This window comes from Mytilus galloprovincialis, chromosome 9 (assembly GCF_965363235.1).
Source record: "Mytilus galloprovincialis chromosome 9, xbMytGall1.hap1.1, whole genome shotgun sequence".
Lineage (NCBI taxonomy): Eukaryota > Metazoa > Mollusca > Bivalvia > Mytilida > Mytilidae > Mytilus > Mytilus galloprovincialis.
Genome location: NC_134846.1, coordinates 71,920,942 through 71,940,091, shown reverse-complemented (window position 1 = coordinate 71,940,091; position 19,150 = coordinate 71,920,942). Strand labels below are relative to the sequence as shown.

The window sequence follows — 19,150 nt, the reverse complement described above, 5'->3', positions numbered from 1 at the left end:
AAAAGATCTAGAATAATGTGTAAAAGATTAATAATATAGAAGAAAAGAACAAATGATAGGATTTTATGTACATACAAGACATGTATCGTAACATAACATTTCAGGGTTAGGTAAACAAAAGGTAAAATAACCAATTTTACCGAACTCTTAGGAAAATATAGAACGGAAAGTCCTTCATAAGATCTTTTAAGATATCAAAACCAAAAGCTCAAATACGAGCTAACGAGTGGAAAACAACTGTTATATTCCTGATTTGGTACATAAATTTCCTAATGTAAAAATAGTGGATTAAACCTGGTTTTATAGCTAGCTAAACTTTTCACTTGTATGACAGTCGCATACAATATCATTATATTGACAACAATGTGAGAGCAAGACAAACAGACAAAAAAGTGGAAAATCGAAAATATAAAACAATGCAGAGGATGTAAATAGCATTATTCAATACGACAGACGCGCATTTCGTCTGAATAATACTCATCAGTGACGCTCAGATAAAAAAAATATGAATTCAAACAAAACGTTCAAAAAAGAATCAATCATGACGAGTAAATTATGTGCGAATTTGTAAGGTTATGTGCATGTGCTATAATGGATATACACAATATGCTGAGATTGAATTCCATTTATCATTCTTCAAAATTAGCAAATGAAGCAAAAAAATGTACAACAGCAATTGCACTTAACAAAAACCGCTCGCTTAATGACGTTGACACTTATATTTACTTTCTTCTGGGTCATTCAAAACAAATAGTAAATTGAAAAAGTTACCACTGTAAAGTTCTTTTTATACCCACTGATGGTAATTATTATTATAATTTTTTTAATTCATTATTGCTAAAATGAAACTTCAAACATATGCAGATTTAAGATGCAGTCGGTTGCTGTAGCTCACTTTTGCGCTATTGTTTACAAATGGAATATTGACGAACCAGAAAAAAAAATATTCATCCCTTAGAGAAATGATTTTTATTCATTAGCAGTGTCGGTCACATAGAAATAATTTGATTGCAAACTGATATTTATGTAAATTACTATGACAATACATTCTTGTATTTCTAAAATGTGCTGTAATCAATGCTTTCTAAACAGTATTTGTCGTGTTGACACGGATGTAATTCATTTATGGACTATATGTAAAGATGTGATAGATTTTATAATGAGACAGTAACCAATTATGTATAAAATGGAAAACGTCGCACAGATTTACGTAACTGTGCAATATCCTTCATAACATATTAAAAAGAAAATAAAAGCATTGTCAGGGATACTTCTAGAATACAATTTTGATATAACACTTAACGAGTAGTTTCTGAGACAGCAATTTCCATTCAGAAAAAAATATTGACATACTTGAATACCTATCAATCGGAATGTAACCACCATTGAGAATACTGGAATATTGATTATAAAGTCCAGTTCATTTTTATGCTATTAGAATATTACATTTTTTCTTCATTCGTTCATTCTTGGCGATTAAAAGGAATAATTGATATGCGAAATTGTTTTATCCATGGTATTTTTTCGGGTTCGGTTGATGACACGACGATTTAGGGAACCTAGCTAAATTTATTAAATACATCTTTGTCATTACAATTTCTAATTTATTATAAAGAATGGAATTCGTTATTACGTGGTTCTTAATCTTCCACTAGAAATCTATTTGTGTATTAAACAAATTGTTCCGACGTGCTTTCAAATTTGTGAACATGCAATCTGACATAACCATATGCAGCAAATGTTGCAATTTAATTTCCATAGACTTTTCTATTTCTTTTAACATATTATATTTCCCTTTCTTGTTACAAAAACCCATTGATTCAAAATGTCAATTTGAGATTACATTGCAATAAAAAAAAATCTATAGCTTATTATTTAGTAAAGATAAATTTCTTTTATCTCATAACCGATATGTTTTTGCAAAGACAACTTTCAATAGATCATTTACTTTACGTGACTTAATGGAACATTTTCGTATTCGCAGAATCCTGATATATATTCAAGAATACTGCATGTATATTCAGCAGCGATTACAGTGAAACCATATTGCTCTATCTTAAGAGTTGTGTTTTTTTCAATCGCATCTTGCACTTTTTCCACAAAGATGGAATTGAATTTCATTTTTATAAATAAAGATAAGTGACTTCTCGTTGAGAATTAGACGTGCCTACAAAACATTCTCGATAAATTTGGTTGAATTTCCCTAGAAAGTTCTGATTCAGAAAACACAAAAAAGATCGATCATAAACAGCTTTAAAAAAACACAATTATCGTAAAATGACACTTAACATCAGCTTTTACTGATAGAATAAAGAAAGTTACATGATTAGATAAATTAGGAAAACAAAAGGTTTAATCCATCAGGTTATAACTGTGAAAAAAGAAATCAATGTTACTATTGTTATTGTTGACATTGTATAATAAATGGGCATTAATAAAAGCATGATATAGCCTCAACAGTTGGCCTTTCCAAGATCGATATCAACATGTTCTCATGGGTCATACTGGGGACATTTATAAATAAAAAATACAGACTATAGGATCAGTTAATTATAGAAGGTAAGAACTCTTTTGGATTTATTTGTTTTGAACAAACAAACTTAGAGAAATATATATTAGTAATTATCTAAATATATTTAAGATTTGTGCTGTTTAAAATATCTTAGCTTACTTCTGTAATCCCTTTTAACAAAAGCCAAGGTTGATAAACGTTTCTTATACATTTGACAATATAGATATATACACGAAGAACACCGAATAAGTATAAGAGATTTTATTAAATGGTTGGATTTTTGGTTACTTTTTTTTTAGTGAACACAATGTTTGATAGGTAACATGATGTTTTTAAGAGGACAATCATTTGATGTTCTGCAGTAGGAGGAGGAAAGAGGGGTGAGGTGTCTTGACAGAATATTCAAAACTGTTGCTTGAAGGGCTTACATACTTGGTTTTTTTTAAACAGTTAAATATTTCATATTGCTGGGCACATGTTCTTGTAAATACCCGATTAAATACTTATTGCATGCTACACTAATGGGTTATCTCTAGTTTATCTTTTGTGTTATCAATTTTGAAATACTGAATAAAATAAAATCCTATTTTCAACGAATATTAAATTGTCTTATATACATTTGAGGATAAGATTGGTAATTGATTTGTTTACAATCATCGTTAAATATTTTAATTAACTGTTGAATATTTAAGCTTCTTACACATAAGAACTATTGTCGTTGTTTCTAAAATTCAATACATAATTAACTAAGAACAGTCGTACAAATGAATACCTTCAAGGTTGTTAAGTCTAATAAAGCAATTCCATATACAATACACTAGTTTAATTTGATTCAAATAGGACCGTCAAACACAACATTGTTGAAGGTCTAAAGGTTAATTCAGCCGTCAGAATGACAATAGGCAGACTGGGAAAGGCTCACTTGTACAACAAACTTAGATATAAAATTGTAGTCATTAAGGTCTTTCTCCTACGTAAGGAGCGGCCTTATTGTTTATTGTGCTTTTTTTAACCTTGAAATGATTGTTCACTGAACATATATATTACTTTCTAATGCATAGATGCTAAACTATAGTTTATTCAGTTGTAAAGATATTGATTTTTGTCTTTTTCTTGGAATGAAATATTAGTTATTATACAATCATAACAGAATAGCAGATACCTGTATTATACTTTATTCAAAACAAGACGATTCGAGACGACTACATCTGATTTACAAAGAAGTGATTAATAATTATTTTATCATTTCATTTCTTCTTATAATAGTTATCAAAGGTACCAGGATTATAATTTGATACGCCAGACGCGCGTTTCGTCTACATAAGACTCATCAGTGACGCTCAGATCAAAATAGTTATATAAAGCCAAAAAAGTACAATGTTAAAGAGCATTGAGGACCCAAAATTCCAAAAAGGTGTATCAAATACAGCTAAGGTTATCTTTTCCTGCAAGATTATTTATGTTTTTGATTAAACAGGAAAAATTGTCATTATTTTATAATTTTCCAGATACAGTAACACTTTCAGAAGATGTTTAATTGTTATGGATTTAAAATTAAATCTTTATTGGGTTTATATACAAATCATAGATACCAGGAATGCAGGATTGAAAATAAACATATATATTTGCACCAGACGCACGTTTGGTGTTCATAACACTCAACAGTGACTCTCGAATCAAAAAGTGTTAAAAAGGCAAATAAAGTACGAAGTTAAAGAGCATTGAGAACCAAAAACTACTGACAGTTTTGCTAAATACAGCTTAGTTTATGTTTTCAAATTGATACTTTATAACTTTTAAATGGCAATATAAATCCCTATAATATCTCTCTTTTTCTGTTTTTTCATGCCACAAACTAAACTGATAAATAATAACACTTCTATGGAAAGTCATTTATATTTTCCATTGATATAATTGTTCTATCAAAGAGATCTGTCAAACACAACAGGTTAATGTTTTGGTATACATTGTATCGTCAGAATGACAGATGGCTTACTGGTATTGTTATTGTAGATATGAAATTGATAAAGCTATAGGGTTGTTTCCATTGACATGAATATTTTTACTGAATACATATACTATATTGGAATCAATAAGTCATAAACTACAAATTGTGATTTTACTAATAAGATATGGTGTTTGTTTTTCTTTTTCTTAGAATCATGTTAATTCCGAAACATGATATGAAAACAGAAATCTTTTCAATGTTGTATTAATGTCAACCTTAATCCTCGTTTTTTAATCAGTCATAAGTAGAAATATTGAAAAGGACAAATACAAACAAATTAGAGATAAGGGGTCGTTGAAATATCAGCGTTTGAAAAACATATCTATTTATGCAATGCTATTTATGAATAACTTCTCTGAGTTTATAAAAATGTATCTGATTTGCAGAACGGATATCCTTGCATTCATGTAATAAATACTTTAAAAGCTGCTTGTTGAGTATGCAAGTATTTAGGTAAATGTTTGGAGTATTTTGCTCTATTGCCATATATCTACTATTTAACATTAAATAACAAAAAATGTAAAAAAAAATCAACCCTCACGGTATCAACATCTTTAATACCTGACAACTGACACTTCCTGTAATCTCTTAATATAAATGGAAATGTCCAGTGTCTCTATGATCAACAAAATTTCTGTGTGTGTTTTTTTTTTTTTTTTTTTTTTTAAGAAATTGAAAATAGGAAAAGAATATTTAATTGGTATCTAATCAAAAATCAAAAGCTTGCTACATTATGTTTTACAATAGCCATTTAATAGAAAAATAAAAATACACGCGTACATATCTATTAACCCTAACTTATGTATATCTATAGGAAAGCTGTGCTGTCCATCGAATAAATCTATACCATTTCATCTCAAGGATACATATTTAGCCCGGTCAATAACATTGTTGAGAGTGGCTGAGTACATATGGAACATTTGATCCAATTTATTTTTCTATTTAAGTAGAAATGTCTTCTAGTTACAAATGGAGATAAACTACACTTCTAAATCGCAAAAAGAAGTATTCACTATAATGTCAAAAGCTTCTACAATAACAGTTGTATTTACTTGCGCTGTTTAATTTCTTCAAATGCTTTTTTTTTTATCTTTCTAATTAGATTCCATTGATAAATATACTAATTCACGTATTAGATAACACTGAATTCATTTCATAATACTTTTTAAAGGTTGTCACTGAGACCGTTTGTAGTTTGCCTGTTTATTAACGTCAGTTTTTAATGAAACCACACATTTGCCTCATTTAAAGAATGTCACTGTTTAAACTTCTTCAAATATTTATTTATTTTTGTTTGTTTATAAATAGGGTAAAAATTGACACAACACGCTTAATAATTTCATGCGTCCGAAGCACTGATATACCACCATCAGGAGCGTTAAATATAATTGCACTTTAGATGATGTTCTGTTGAGATCATTGTGGATTTTGATGACTAAGATTAATAGATTTGGCTTGCCTTCCAAAACCTTTGTTCTCAAAATTGTTATATATGGATAACGAAACAAATACTTTGAAAATGCTTGCATTCAAACCGCTTTCAATTTGTGCATTTATGTTTTTATTAGAAATGCACCTTTGTAATGATTTTGAAGCCAGCATTGAACATGCAACGTTATGAACTTTGTGACTTAAAATGACATAAATCAAATACTAGTAGCCAATTCATCTTGTTATTATAGTTTGATTAAAATTTTTGTAGTGGTCAATTAATTCCTACAATTTTTGTTCAAATATTGATGGGGTTGTTATCATTTATAACCCTATGGTATCATATGTAGAGAAATACTGCTTATCCTATGCAGGTAATATCATATCTATATTTCTAAAGACATATATAGTATAAAACATGATGAATTTTAATGTATGACATCGTTAATGACAGAAATTGTGCCATGCAATAGTATACAGTTATTTAATATGTAACTATGCAATAGATCAAATTCTATGTCCCGAGGTATGAAGATCAGCTCACTGTTCTATTACCCGAAGCCAACGCCTGAGGGCAATAGAACAATGAGCTGATCTTCATACCGAGGGAAATATATTCTGATCTATTGCACTGTTACACATTCAATAACTGTTTCATTATTTAATACATACTGAATCAGTTCTAACAAATTCTTAGAAATAAAACACATGACAGTAACAACTATATTAATTATAATGTTTAAGGAGCATACATGTACAACCAATACTTTAGAAGTTCAATAAAACGAACAAGAAATCAGGATCTTTCAATGTCGAACACTTTCTTTCTTGGAGACCCTTTCAAAGTCATTGAATCATATGCATTTTTTTTTAATTTCTAGCGTCCCTATTCTCAAGTAAATAATTTAAGTCTCCATCATCAACATTTGCAAACCGCTCGATCGTGGAATTTTTTGCAGACAATTTAAACAACAAACCGAAGAACGTTTAAAAAACCCAATTTGATGGACAACATGAATACCTTTCAACTAATCAGATTTCAGAATAAAAGATCATAACAGGTCAGTGCAATAGACTGCACACAGGTGCAATAGAACGATAATTTTCAGTGCAATAGACCTTGGAACAAAAAAATGGCAGAAAAATAGCAAATAATATAGAAATAGTAATAAAACAGTAAATACTCTTTATTAGGTAATAAAATAAAATGTCGTATTGTAGTAAATACCAAGACTGGTAACACGACAAAAACAAGTAAGCATTCCAGAAGACGCAAAGGATCATTGACGGTGATCAGTGACAGACTAAATATCAAAAGATTGCACTCGTAAATTCCAGTATTTCTTACTCGTAACTCTGCATGGTTTAGTTTTTGTTTTAAAAATATATCTCTATTAAAAAAATCACTATAATGAGAATATAAAAGTGTCAATATTTCTTTATTACAATATCAATTATTCTTCTTATTGAATATGGCATGGTAACTATGATTTTCTAAACCCGTTTTATAATTGTTTCTAATTTTATTGTCGTCAACGCTCCATGCCTCGTTAGGTACATTCTAATTGTGTACTAAGTAACAAAGTTGTCGCTATGTATGCTTTCCTATAATACCTATTTACACTTCCAACATGGTGAGATCCTCACCACATCATCAATTTAAAATAAGTGATTGTTCTTCGGGCCTAAGTGCCATGATTCCATTATCTCGTGCTACATAATTAACCGTAATTACATCAATAAATGTCAATTACGTTATACAATTGCTTTTCGATTTTTTCGCTTTATATAAGTACAATAAATCGTGCTAAGATTTTCCATGGGCAAATAGTATTCTATAAACAGGTGCACCATAGAGATTAAGTTCACTGCAATGGAAATATTTCTCTTTTAGTGATTTCTAATACCTTTATCACATATATTTTGTTTGTCAATGGATGGTTCAGTTTGAATAAAAGACGAATTAGTATTGAATATGAAACGAATTGATATTATGCGAATTGCAACAAAAGGCTCCTTTCTTTCACCCAAACTAGACCATTCATTGACAAGCAAAATATCGGTGACATTGTTAAAAAAAATCCTATGAGATTATTGTCAACTTAATCTCTATGGTGCTATATAATAATAATGATACCTGTTCAGAATATATAAGAATAGCTAAAAAAAGGGGGGGTGCAAATCAATAACTTTTTTTTTCCAACTACCTTTTACTGCAATTCATATAATATCAATGCTGACTTTTTTCATATTAATACGGATTTGCTTTAACCAAAAAATTGAGCAAACCAATTTATCTACACTCCGCGATGTAATTTTTAAAAATACAATTTCAAAACAAAGAAGTCGAAATTTATTTATACAGTTTCCTTTTTTGAGCACAAAAACGGACATTGTTTCATACATGTATTTAGATACTTTGATTTGGTTTATCGCAAACACTTTGCTCCTAATAAATGAGTGAAGTTCTGAATATAAGTTTCGAAAACTTTATTTCAACATTATATCCAATAACCAAAAAATACTAGGACATCTTAACTAAGAGAATACAGTACTTTTTTGTGGTTTAAAATGTATGATTAGTCATAAAATATTTAGATTTTTTCTTTCAATATTTTTCTTAGTTCTTGTTCTGATGAATCTTTGTGTTTATTTTTTTCAGAATGGATCATTCTTTAAAGGATCTGAATACATGATACCGCTATAGCCTGAAAATGAGACCGGCAGTTATTGCCAGCGTTGCCCGGAACCGGAAGGGGCAAGGGGCAAAACGTATCCGGTTGATGTCTCCGCAGTTTTCAGGAAGGAGATTTATTGTGATGATATTTGTTGGAACATTAATTTTTGCCCCCGGTGTTGCAATGACAATATTAGGCATAAATAATGATGAGGATATTGATAATTTGTCTCCAGCACATGGCGTGTAAGTATGAATTGAAAAAAACATTCCCTCATCCTGAAATATAAATTAAATTTATCATTTATTCATTCAACCCCACTGGTGTATAACTGTGCATTAAATTGAAAAGAAAAACGTTATGTATTTCACTGTGCTTTTGTTCATGAACTTAAGTCTGAGAAAAAATCAACTGTACCTATAAAATAAACAATAAGCAGCAATGGCAAAAAAAAACCAAGGAAAACTTAAAAGATAGAAAATTAAAATACAATTACGAAAGATTTTCGTTACATTATTCAGTAAACAGTTATCAAACGTACCAGGCTTATAATTAAATACGGTCCAGACGCCCGTTTCGTCTTCATCAGACTCATCAGTTATGCTCAGATCAAAATAGTAAGAAAGCCAAACAAGTACAATGTTGAATCATTGTCAATCATTATCTCTTTATTTTTACAACATTTTGCATTTTGATTTTCCCATATTAATCTTAGAAACGTTTAACTACGTTCAAACCGATGATTTACAAGGCAGTTAAGACGATGTAACATAAGCCGTTGTACTTTCCGCCTCTGTGACGTCAAATATCATGTTTTTGTCTGGTTTGGTTAGTGTTCTGGGAATAGTTGTCATTTATCCTTCAACAATCCTTTAACAGTGAATTGATAGTTAAAAAAATGAACTAGGTCATAATCAGAGTAGTATGCAATGAGATGCATTTTAAACAATAATCCTTGTGAAGTTTGATGTGTTTAAGCTTTTGATTTTGTAGAAACTTTCCGTTTCGAATTATCCTAAGAGTTCAGTATTTTTTGTGATTTTACTTTTTATTCAAATTTTGGATTAAAAAAATGTAGTCAAATAGAAAATATTCCTAAATACAATCGGAAAGTCTTTTATCAAATGGCAAAATCAAATGATAAAACGCATCAAACGAATGGACAACAACTGTCATATTCCTGACTTGGTGCAGGCATTTTCAAATGTAAATAATGGTAGATTGAACCTGGTTTTATAGCGCTAAACCTCTCACTTGTTGGAAAGTCGCATCAAATTCCATTATATTTAAAACGTTGCTTGAACAATACAGACATAATAGGTAAAATAGTCAAAATATGGGTACAGCAGTCATCTCTGAGTCACAATCTCACAACAAACAAATATTTAACAAAAAGCACAAAAAGCATCTATCAAATTTAAAAACCACATTCACTGCTTCGCGTGTATGACGTCAGAAAATGTAAACGTCACTTAGGAAGAAATATAGAATAATTTTGTCGTTCAAACTATTTTCAAGAATTATAATTTCACATCGGGAATAATACTATATACAGGGTTAAGAAAAAAACAAAAATTATGTTACAACTAATTTCAGAAACAAAAACTGGTGTCAAACATTTCTACCTGTCGATAATTATATAGATATAGTTCTTGATGTTCCAGACGTGTTTGTTTACGACCATGTCCATTTTGTGTTTTTTAGGATTTTAAATTTTATTTCCTAATTCTATTGAACAACTAGTTTGACTTTTTAATTATTGTGGTTGTGTTAAAACACAAACTTTTATTATACATGTATCATTACATTTCTAGATAACAGCACCGTCATATGTTTTTACGTAATGACAACTTAATTATTTCAGGCTATATAAAGTAATAGGTCCTGCGGCTTGTGGTATAGGGATCTGTGTCTTAATTGCAGCTGTTATGTATTATTTTTGTTATGGTTTGGCAAATACTACAAGGCCTCGTCATCAATCGGTAAGTTATGTTCTAGTTTGTTATAACTTAAACCCGGAATAGGAAAACAGTCTGAGACCTTGACAGAGATTTCAAAAGTTTTGTAAACAGGAAATTTATAAAAATGACCTCATAATTGATATTCATGTCAACACCGAAGAGCTGATTACTGGGCTGGTGATACTCTTGGGGACAAAACGTCCACCAGCAGTGGCATCGATCCAGTGGTGTAAATAGTAAATACCAGGATTATAATTTAGTACGCGCGTTTTGTCTTCATAAGACTCATCAGTGACGCTCATATCAAAATATTTATAAACCCAAACAAGTACAAAGTTAGAGAGCATAGAGGATCCAAAATTCCAAAAAGTTGTGCCAAAACATACTATTAAAAAGTAAATTAACAAAAATACCGAACTCCAAGGAAAATTCAAAACAGAAAGTCACTTACTAAATGGAAAAATCAAAATCAAACACATAAAACGAATGGAAAACAACTGTCCTATTCCTTACTCAAACTTGTAGAAAATAGTTGATAAAACCTCCTTTAAAGCTAGCCAATACTCTCACTTGTATAACAGTCTAATAAAATTTCATTATATTGACAACAACGTGTGAACAAAACAAACAGACATAATAGTTTAAACCTAAGTGTACATTAGTCAACATTGTGTTATAATCCCAATCACGATAAAAACAAACAAATATTTTAACAAAGAAAAACGAAATGCCACGGCATATAGAAAAACACATAAGCCGAAATAAAAGACAAGAAAGCAAAAATTTACCATAGGCATGGCCTAATAACACAATGATGGAATGTATACTGAGTCATGCCAATGGGATAGTACCTAAAATAAATTATACAGTAATGGTAGTAATTAACAAAGACAATGAAAAGAACACTATAACACATAATATAGATGACAAGCAACGTCAATATCTTTTATCTATACTTTAAGACCTTCATGTATTATTTGTGAAGTTGTAATATTTATCAAAATGGTCTTGATATATTTCGATAAACTTTTAGATAAAGGACGAGCTTTTTAAAAAACCAAATACGCATTAGTCTAAAACTGCAGAAGAAATGTCATATATTGAGATTTAAGGGGGAGGGATTTCTTAGTAGTACATATATTATATAGATATATTTGTTTAATTACACAAATATGATATGTTTATTCAAAAAGTTCAGTGTCCATGACAAGTGACTCATATATAGCCTTCATCAAGTACGCTCCAGAAAAATTGAAAAGACAAATAAATGTTAGGAGAACATCAAAACTATAAAGACATAAACATAATACCCAAAATAATTATAGCGGTTAACTTTGCCTCACGAAGTTTCCATTTTAGTTCAAATTCATAAAGCTGATAATGTGTACTCATTAGTATTTCAAAAATAAGATGTGGTACGTACGTTTGCCAAATGAGACAACTTTCCACCAGAGACCAAATGACAAGCAAGACAATTTTTTAAATGACAGTTTATAAGTTTCATCTGAAGTGTTTTTCTTGTTTTCCCTTCATCGGGAATGCTCAAACCTTAACTATCGAAAGTCAAAAAAGAAGTGTTAAGAATTGTATGACCAAAAGGGACATTAAAAGAGTAGTTCATCTTCCATAAACTTTTTGTTAGTGAAATGGAACTCTGATTTTTTTTTTTTTTTGATTTTTCAATTTCGTTATTTATCAACAAGAAACTTAAAAAATGTATGTTATAAAGTATGTCAGTACGAAAGCACTCATTACTGAGCTAATGATACCCTCGTGGACTGGCTGTTTAGCATCGACTTAGTGCTAGGAAATGAAATTAACACTTTATAAATTTCGAAGCGGTAGAGATAATATAAATCTATGAAATGTTATATTAGTACCATAACTCACAGTGATTTGTAATCGTGCAATCTTTATCGGATCTATCCTACTTACAAGGTGGGGTCTTAATATATTCTACAATTACATAATCGGTTTGTCTGGAGATCTATATTTTAAATCATGTCTGAAATTCTTTAGGGAAAATAAAGCATGACAGACATTAAGATATATGGTAAATAAAGTTTAACTCTACGATCAGATAAGATAGGATTTTCAGATTATATTTGTGCTTTCAAATTGACGGGATCACCATATGTTTACGTATAATCCGGCAAAAGGTTGTGCATTGTGTTAGAAATTTAAACTCACAGCTCTCAAGAGTCTTTGGGTGTTAACGTGGTAAATTTAAAGTACAACTGATTTTATATTTTACAGCTGTTCTATAAAAGCATGCAAAGCAAACCTTTGATCAACTTGATTGCTATGTTTGCTTGGAAGTTTGCAAACAATCGATAGGCAGAGATTCTGGTTACTTATATATTGGGATTTTATTGGACAATAAAAATTGACATGAAATGACTCAAACAGTCTACCTACATGTTGTTTACAAACATCCAAATAAACATATCAAACAAGTTGATCAAATGTTTGCTTTGCAATCTTTTATAGAAGAAATGTTACTATTTCTTTTAGCCTTTCATTACAAATTTGTTCAGTGAACCATACAGCAAGAAAAACAAAAACTGTACAAACAATTAATATGATTTGTGACACATTTTATAAATACTGCGTTTGAAAACGTTCAATATTAATGACAGATCAGTATGAATGTTTGTACTTTAACCATTTATTTCCATGGTAAAACGCAACCTTATTTTTCATTTTTCTGACGTAAGTCTTTCAGTAGAAGGAGATGTTGCATATGACAAAATCCAAACAATATTGAAAAAAAAAACCACTGACATAAAAGTGAACAACAATCTACGAGTGTCCAACAAATATAAAAAGCTTTAAATCGCGTCCTTCCCCTTCTAGAAGAGTTGACAAAAATTATCAATTGCCATCCCCAACAAATTTCAACCACTGAAAAAGTTCCATTTAATCGACATCATAGTTAACCTGAGTAAATATAATGTATTTCAATCACTTAAAGGAGAAGATATTAGATCGATATTATCGAGAACAAATTATTGTTATAATATTTATCGAGAACGCCTGTCAATAAATGACAGACAATAGAAAATCGATCGATTTCATCGACATTATATTTTGTCACCACGATCCATGTTATCGAGAACACCTGTTAGTCAATCATTAACAAACATTGATGAATCGATCGATTATGTCGAGAACATTCTCAAACAATTAAAAAAATAAAAATGATCGATATTATCGAGAATATCATATTTTGACAATAAACGGTGCATATCATCGGAAACACTGGTCAATCATTTACAAAATATAGTAACTCTATCGATATTATAGATTACACTTTCGCTCAAAATTGAATTAAGTTATACCTATTTTTGATAAGAAAATTAACTTTAAATTGTTCAAAACTTCGAAGTACAAAATGTATATCTATAAACCAATGTGTTCATTTCCGAAAGATTTGGTGTGGCTGCTATTTTGAATTTTATGTTGGCATCCACATGGGGAAGTCAATAATCGTAGCATCATTTCTACATATTACCCTTAATCGTTGTATTTTCAATAAAGCCACGCGATGAATTAAATTCTACTATTACAGTAATCATTGTTACCAATTCAGATTCTAAATTATAAACTGTAAGGAAACCCATTTGTCATCATCCATGTGAAGTAGTCCTACTGCCTCAGTCTGCGCAGTGGTATTCAAAAGTATAACTTTTTCACGACATTCCCATGATCTTATCCAGATTTTAAAATTATTGACCGCCGTTTCGGTCGCCAGCTTGCATTTTGAAACGTTATCACAACTTTGAAATATTACCATAAACATGATAAAAGGATTATTCAAATGATAAGAAAATTGAACTTGTAAGTTCTCTATTCATTTTTTCCACCCTCCATTGGTTGATTTGTTTTTGTTCTTTTGAATATGAAACTGAAACTGAAATTTCAGTGATCGGGATACGTTATAACTAGTCCTGAATTTTACAAAAATACAAGTTTTAACATACAGAGATATCCATAATATAAAAAAAAAATAGTATAGTGAAATTGAAATCATGAAAGAGACGGATTAAAAATCCCATGCATCAAAACCATTTAATAAGGATTTTCTTAAGATATTATGACATGAACACCATTACACAACTTTTCAATTTGAATTTGTACTAATTTCGAGAAAACACGTTGATCAGTCCTAAACTGACAACCGAGCTGCAAATTGCTTATGAATAATATATCGACATACTTGTTGACATTTAATGCATGACAAAACTGAATTCTCTTGTGATATGTAAATGCACATTATTATAGTCTGTTATGTTTAGAATTATCTTGTCAGCAACTCTCGTTAAAAACCCATTTTTTGCAAAGGCATGAAAGCTGGTCTTAAACATCATTTAAAGTATATTAATATGAATAATGGAAATCATTTTTGAAGTAAATCATGCCAATTTTGTGTTGAAACATGAAAAATAAAAGATACAAATGTTTTATCAAAATATGCTTTACACAGCGTCGATGGTTATGAAACCCTTTTTGTCGACAGCACTTACATAACTATATTGATCGTATTATTATAAATTGAAATTAATAAAAACAACATCTACCATAGATATTTCCAAGCAGACCGATATTTAAAAAATATGTGTTAATGATACTGAAATTGTACTTAGATTTTCAACCAAAAAGATAGCTAAGAATAGTCCTGACGACATTCCGGGAAGGTGTTTCTATGGACTTTGTTGTTCATGTATCAGAAAACACCATGATCCAGACATTGTAGACCACGTTAATGACAGGAAACACCGAATCTGTTTCTCTTGTTATATTTTGTCGTCATAGAAAATGCATCGTTAGTTCTGCGAAATATTAAAGATTTAATTACATTTCTGCATGATTTTGATATGTTTGCCGATCCAAATATACATGTAAAAAGCTATCAGTTCGAATAATCGGGATTTATAGATAATCATCTTTGATTAAAACGCCTTTTAACATATTCTATTTTATAACAATATTATTCCCGTTTCCGATTTTAGTCATAACCCAGTTCCCATAATATAAGCATTTTATTCCTGTTTTTTTTTCAATCCATGGAGTTATGTTTTAAAAAAAATGAACGACTCGCTGACTTTCGGGGCGATCAAAAGCTTGAAACGTTTGTAACACTTGTTGATATTTTGACCTCTAGTTTTTGTCGTTTTACTTTCTCAATACGACGGATGCTTCACTTTCTTTGAAACAAATTTACTTTTGCTTTTATGAAGTCGCCTGATATAAAAAAAAAAAAATTAAAATGAAATAATTGATAAGAAAAAATAACAGTCAAAGGAAATTGAAAAAGTTAAGAAAATTTTAAAACAAAATCAAAAGACCTGTGAGAGAGCATCCTTATACTGATTTAATCCATCAATTTGTAACGTTTTCTTGCTGTCTAATGAACAAACATTCCCCATCTCCTTTTGTTCATGTTAAAATCTTGACATTGAAATGTTATACAGAAGTAAAGCATAATGTATATTTTAGTGAACGCGATAATTCAGGCTGAACCGCTCTAGTATCTTGTTTATTTGGTAGTAGTCATCTGTACTGGATAACTCATGAGGCAGTTAAAGGAAGTTGAATGAGGACAACTACCACGTCACTTATTCAGAAAAGGTGATTACTGCCTTAAACTGCCTCGTAGGTAATCCAGAACAGTTGAAAACTGTCAAAAATAAACATAACCTATCATGTCAAGGTTACAGATCCTGTTCAGCCTTAATTATCGAGTGTTGATCAGGAAAGGTGTCATCTGTCTCATGATTTGTCATGGAAAGATGACAACAGCCTCAAGACTTATCAAGTTAAAAAGACATATATATTAAGGATAACAACTATCTTATGACTTATACAATAAAAACGACAACTACCACATGACTTGACTGGATACTAGTAAGTCATGTAACAGTTGACATCTTTCCTTTATAAGTCATGTCACAGTTGACATCTTTCCTTTATAAGTCATGTCACGTTGACATATTTCCTGTATAAGTCATGTCACAGTTTGACATCTTTCCTTTATAAGTTATGCTGTCGTACTAAATTATAATCCTGGTACCTTTGATAACTATTTAAACCACTGGGTCGATGCCACTGCTGGCGGACGTTTCTTCCCTGAGGGTATCACCAGCCCAGTAGTCAACACTTCGGTGTTGACATGAATATCAATTATGTGGTCATTTTTATAAATTTCCTGTTTACAAAACTTTGAATTTTTCGAAAAAACTAAGGACTTTCTTATCCCAGGCATAGATTACCTTAGCCGAATTTGGCACAACTTTTGGGGATTTTGGATCCTCAATGCTCTGCAACTTTGTACTTGCTTGGCTTTATAAATATTTTGATATGAGCGTCACTGATGAGTCTTATGTAGACGAAACGCGCGTCTGGCGTACTGAATTATAATCCTGGTACCTTTGATAACTATTATGTGGCAGTTGCCATCTTTACTGGATAATTATAACCTAACTGGTACCAATTTTTCTACACCAGAAGAGCATTTCGACAATCAATGTCTCTTTAGTGATGCTTGAGGCCAAAATATTTCAAATTTTAAGCTTATTGAAAGTATAAAGAGCTATAAAACAAAAACGACTAACAAGTATGCCAAAGCCGGGCAAGGAATCTGAGGTCGATTTCACAAAAAAAACTTACGCCTAAGATTTATCTTAAGTATACTGAATTGTTCATGACTTTCGACAAATCTTAGTCGTAAGTTGTTTTGTGAAATCGACTCCAGAGTTTTTAATGTAACAGTTGACATGTTTCCTGTATGAGTCATGTGGTAGTTGAAATCTTTACTGGATAAATCATGTGGCAGTTGACATCTTTACTGGATAAGTCATGTGGCAGTTGTTATCTTTTCTAGTAAAGACATTCGGAAGTCATCGTACTGAATAGCTTCTTTGACAGTCATTTATAGTTACACAGTCACCAGGAGTTGATTATTTTCTATTTTGTTCATTGTGAAATATAACTCAACATATTTAAAACTATTTTACAATGTCAATGCGATATTTTTAAGCAAAAGAAAGATACATTCGCAAAGTACCGATTAGATTTTAAAATTCACTTGAAGCACGCAACGAATTTAGCTAAGATTACGATGTTGATAATGTACAAATCAAAGTAATAAATACAGACTGATTTTATTGGTTTTCTTGCGTTTTATTGTTATTAAAGTGTTTTATATAACGGTTAGTTGTAATGACAGATGTAATAACCTGAATGGAAAATAACGACTTTTAATATTTCTGATAGCATAAATAATCTACTATTTCCTCTCCCATGTATTCCGTGTTATTATACAATATAATTAACTGCCTCCGCTCTTATACAATTTAATAATGTGCCTCCATTTATTCTTATACAATACAATTATGTGCCTCATTTTCTTTAGTTATACAAGATAATTATGTGCCTCCGTTTTTTTAGACTTCAGTTATTCAACTTATTATAACTAGTTCTTTGTTCTGGGTCGATGCCACTGCTGGTGGAGTTTTTATCACCAGCCAAGTAGTCAAAATTTCTGTGTTGCTTGAGTTATCATTGATATTGTCATAACTATAAATAAATTGTTTACAAAACTTTGAATTTTTTAAATTACAAAGGCTTTGCTACCTCAGGTATATATACCCTAGCTTTATTTTGCAAAACTTTGATGAATTTTAGGTCCTTAATGCTCTTAAACTTCGTACTTTAAGTTGCCTTTTTAACTTTTTTTTATTTTTTATTCTCAGGGTCCCTGATGAATCTTTTGTAGACAAAACGAGCGTCTGGCACAAATATAAAATTTCAATCCTAGTTTCTATGATGAGTTTATATACAATAAAATTATGTGTCTCCATACTGTGATGATAATACATTACCGATTTCTTACCTTGTGAAGCCTCGCAAAAAATATATTTTACAATTATACGTATACATTTATCAATGGCGATTTTGATATTGAAAACAAAAATTTTTGGCTAGTCACAAAACCAGGTTCAACCCACCATTTTTTTCTCAAGGTGTTACCAAACACTTTCACTAAAATTAATTTGGCTCGTTTAATTTTCATAAAATTTTGTCAAAGTATTTACTTTGAGACTTCATTAAAAATATAAAAATTAAATTTTTTTTGAACCAACTGTTTTGTCAGAAAAAAATACACTGGTTATATAGCAATTTGACAAAAACCAATTTTGATCATTGAGAAGCTTAATATTCCTTTTACAACACAACGTAATTAAAACGTTTAGCTTACTTTACAGAGTTATCTCCCTGTAGTGTTAGGTACCACCTTAAAATGTCCTGGAAATGACCATTATCATACTGTAGTTCGTTTCTGTGTGTGTTGCATATAAGTGATTCTGTTGTGTCGTTGTTCTCCTCTTATATTTCATATGTTTCTTTCAGTTTTATTTTGTGACTCGGATTTGTTTTTTTCTCAATCGATTGATGAATTTCAAACAGGGTATACTACTGTTTCCTTTATTTTATTCTTGAAACTATGAAATTTGAGGTCCTGTTATTATATTTGTTGTGGTCAGATTGATGCAGGTTA

At 30.4% G+C, this 19,150-nt stretch overlaps 1 protein-coding gene across 1 annotated transcript in view; it reads left to right on the top strand.

Annotated features, from left to right (window-relative positions):
• Positions 1 to 19,150, top strand: part of LOC143045852 (uncharacterized) — a 41,443-nt gene that overhangs the window by 14,521 nt on the left and 7,772 nt on the right. Inside the window, exons 2-3 of the mRNA XM_076218650.1 lie at positions 8,614 to 8,874; positions 10,494 to 10,611. Coding sequence (XP_076074765.1) covers positions 8,666 to 8,874; positions 10,494 to 10,611 — 327 coding nt within the window. The 5' untranslated portion in view covers positions 8,614 to 8,665. The remainder of the gene's footprint in view (positions 1 to 8,613; positions 8,875 to 10,493; positions 10,612 to 19,150) is intronic.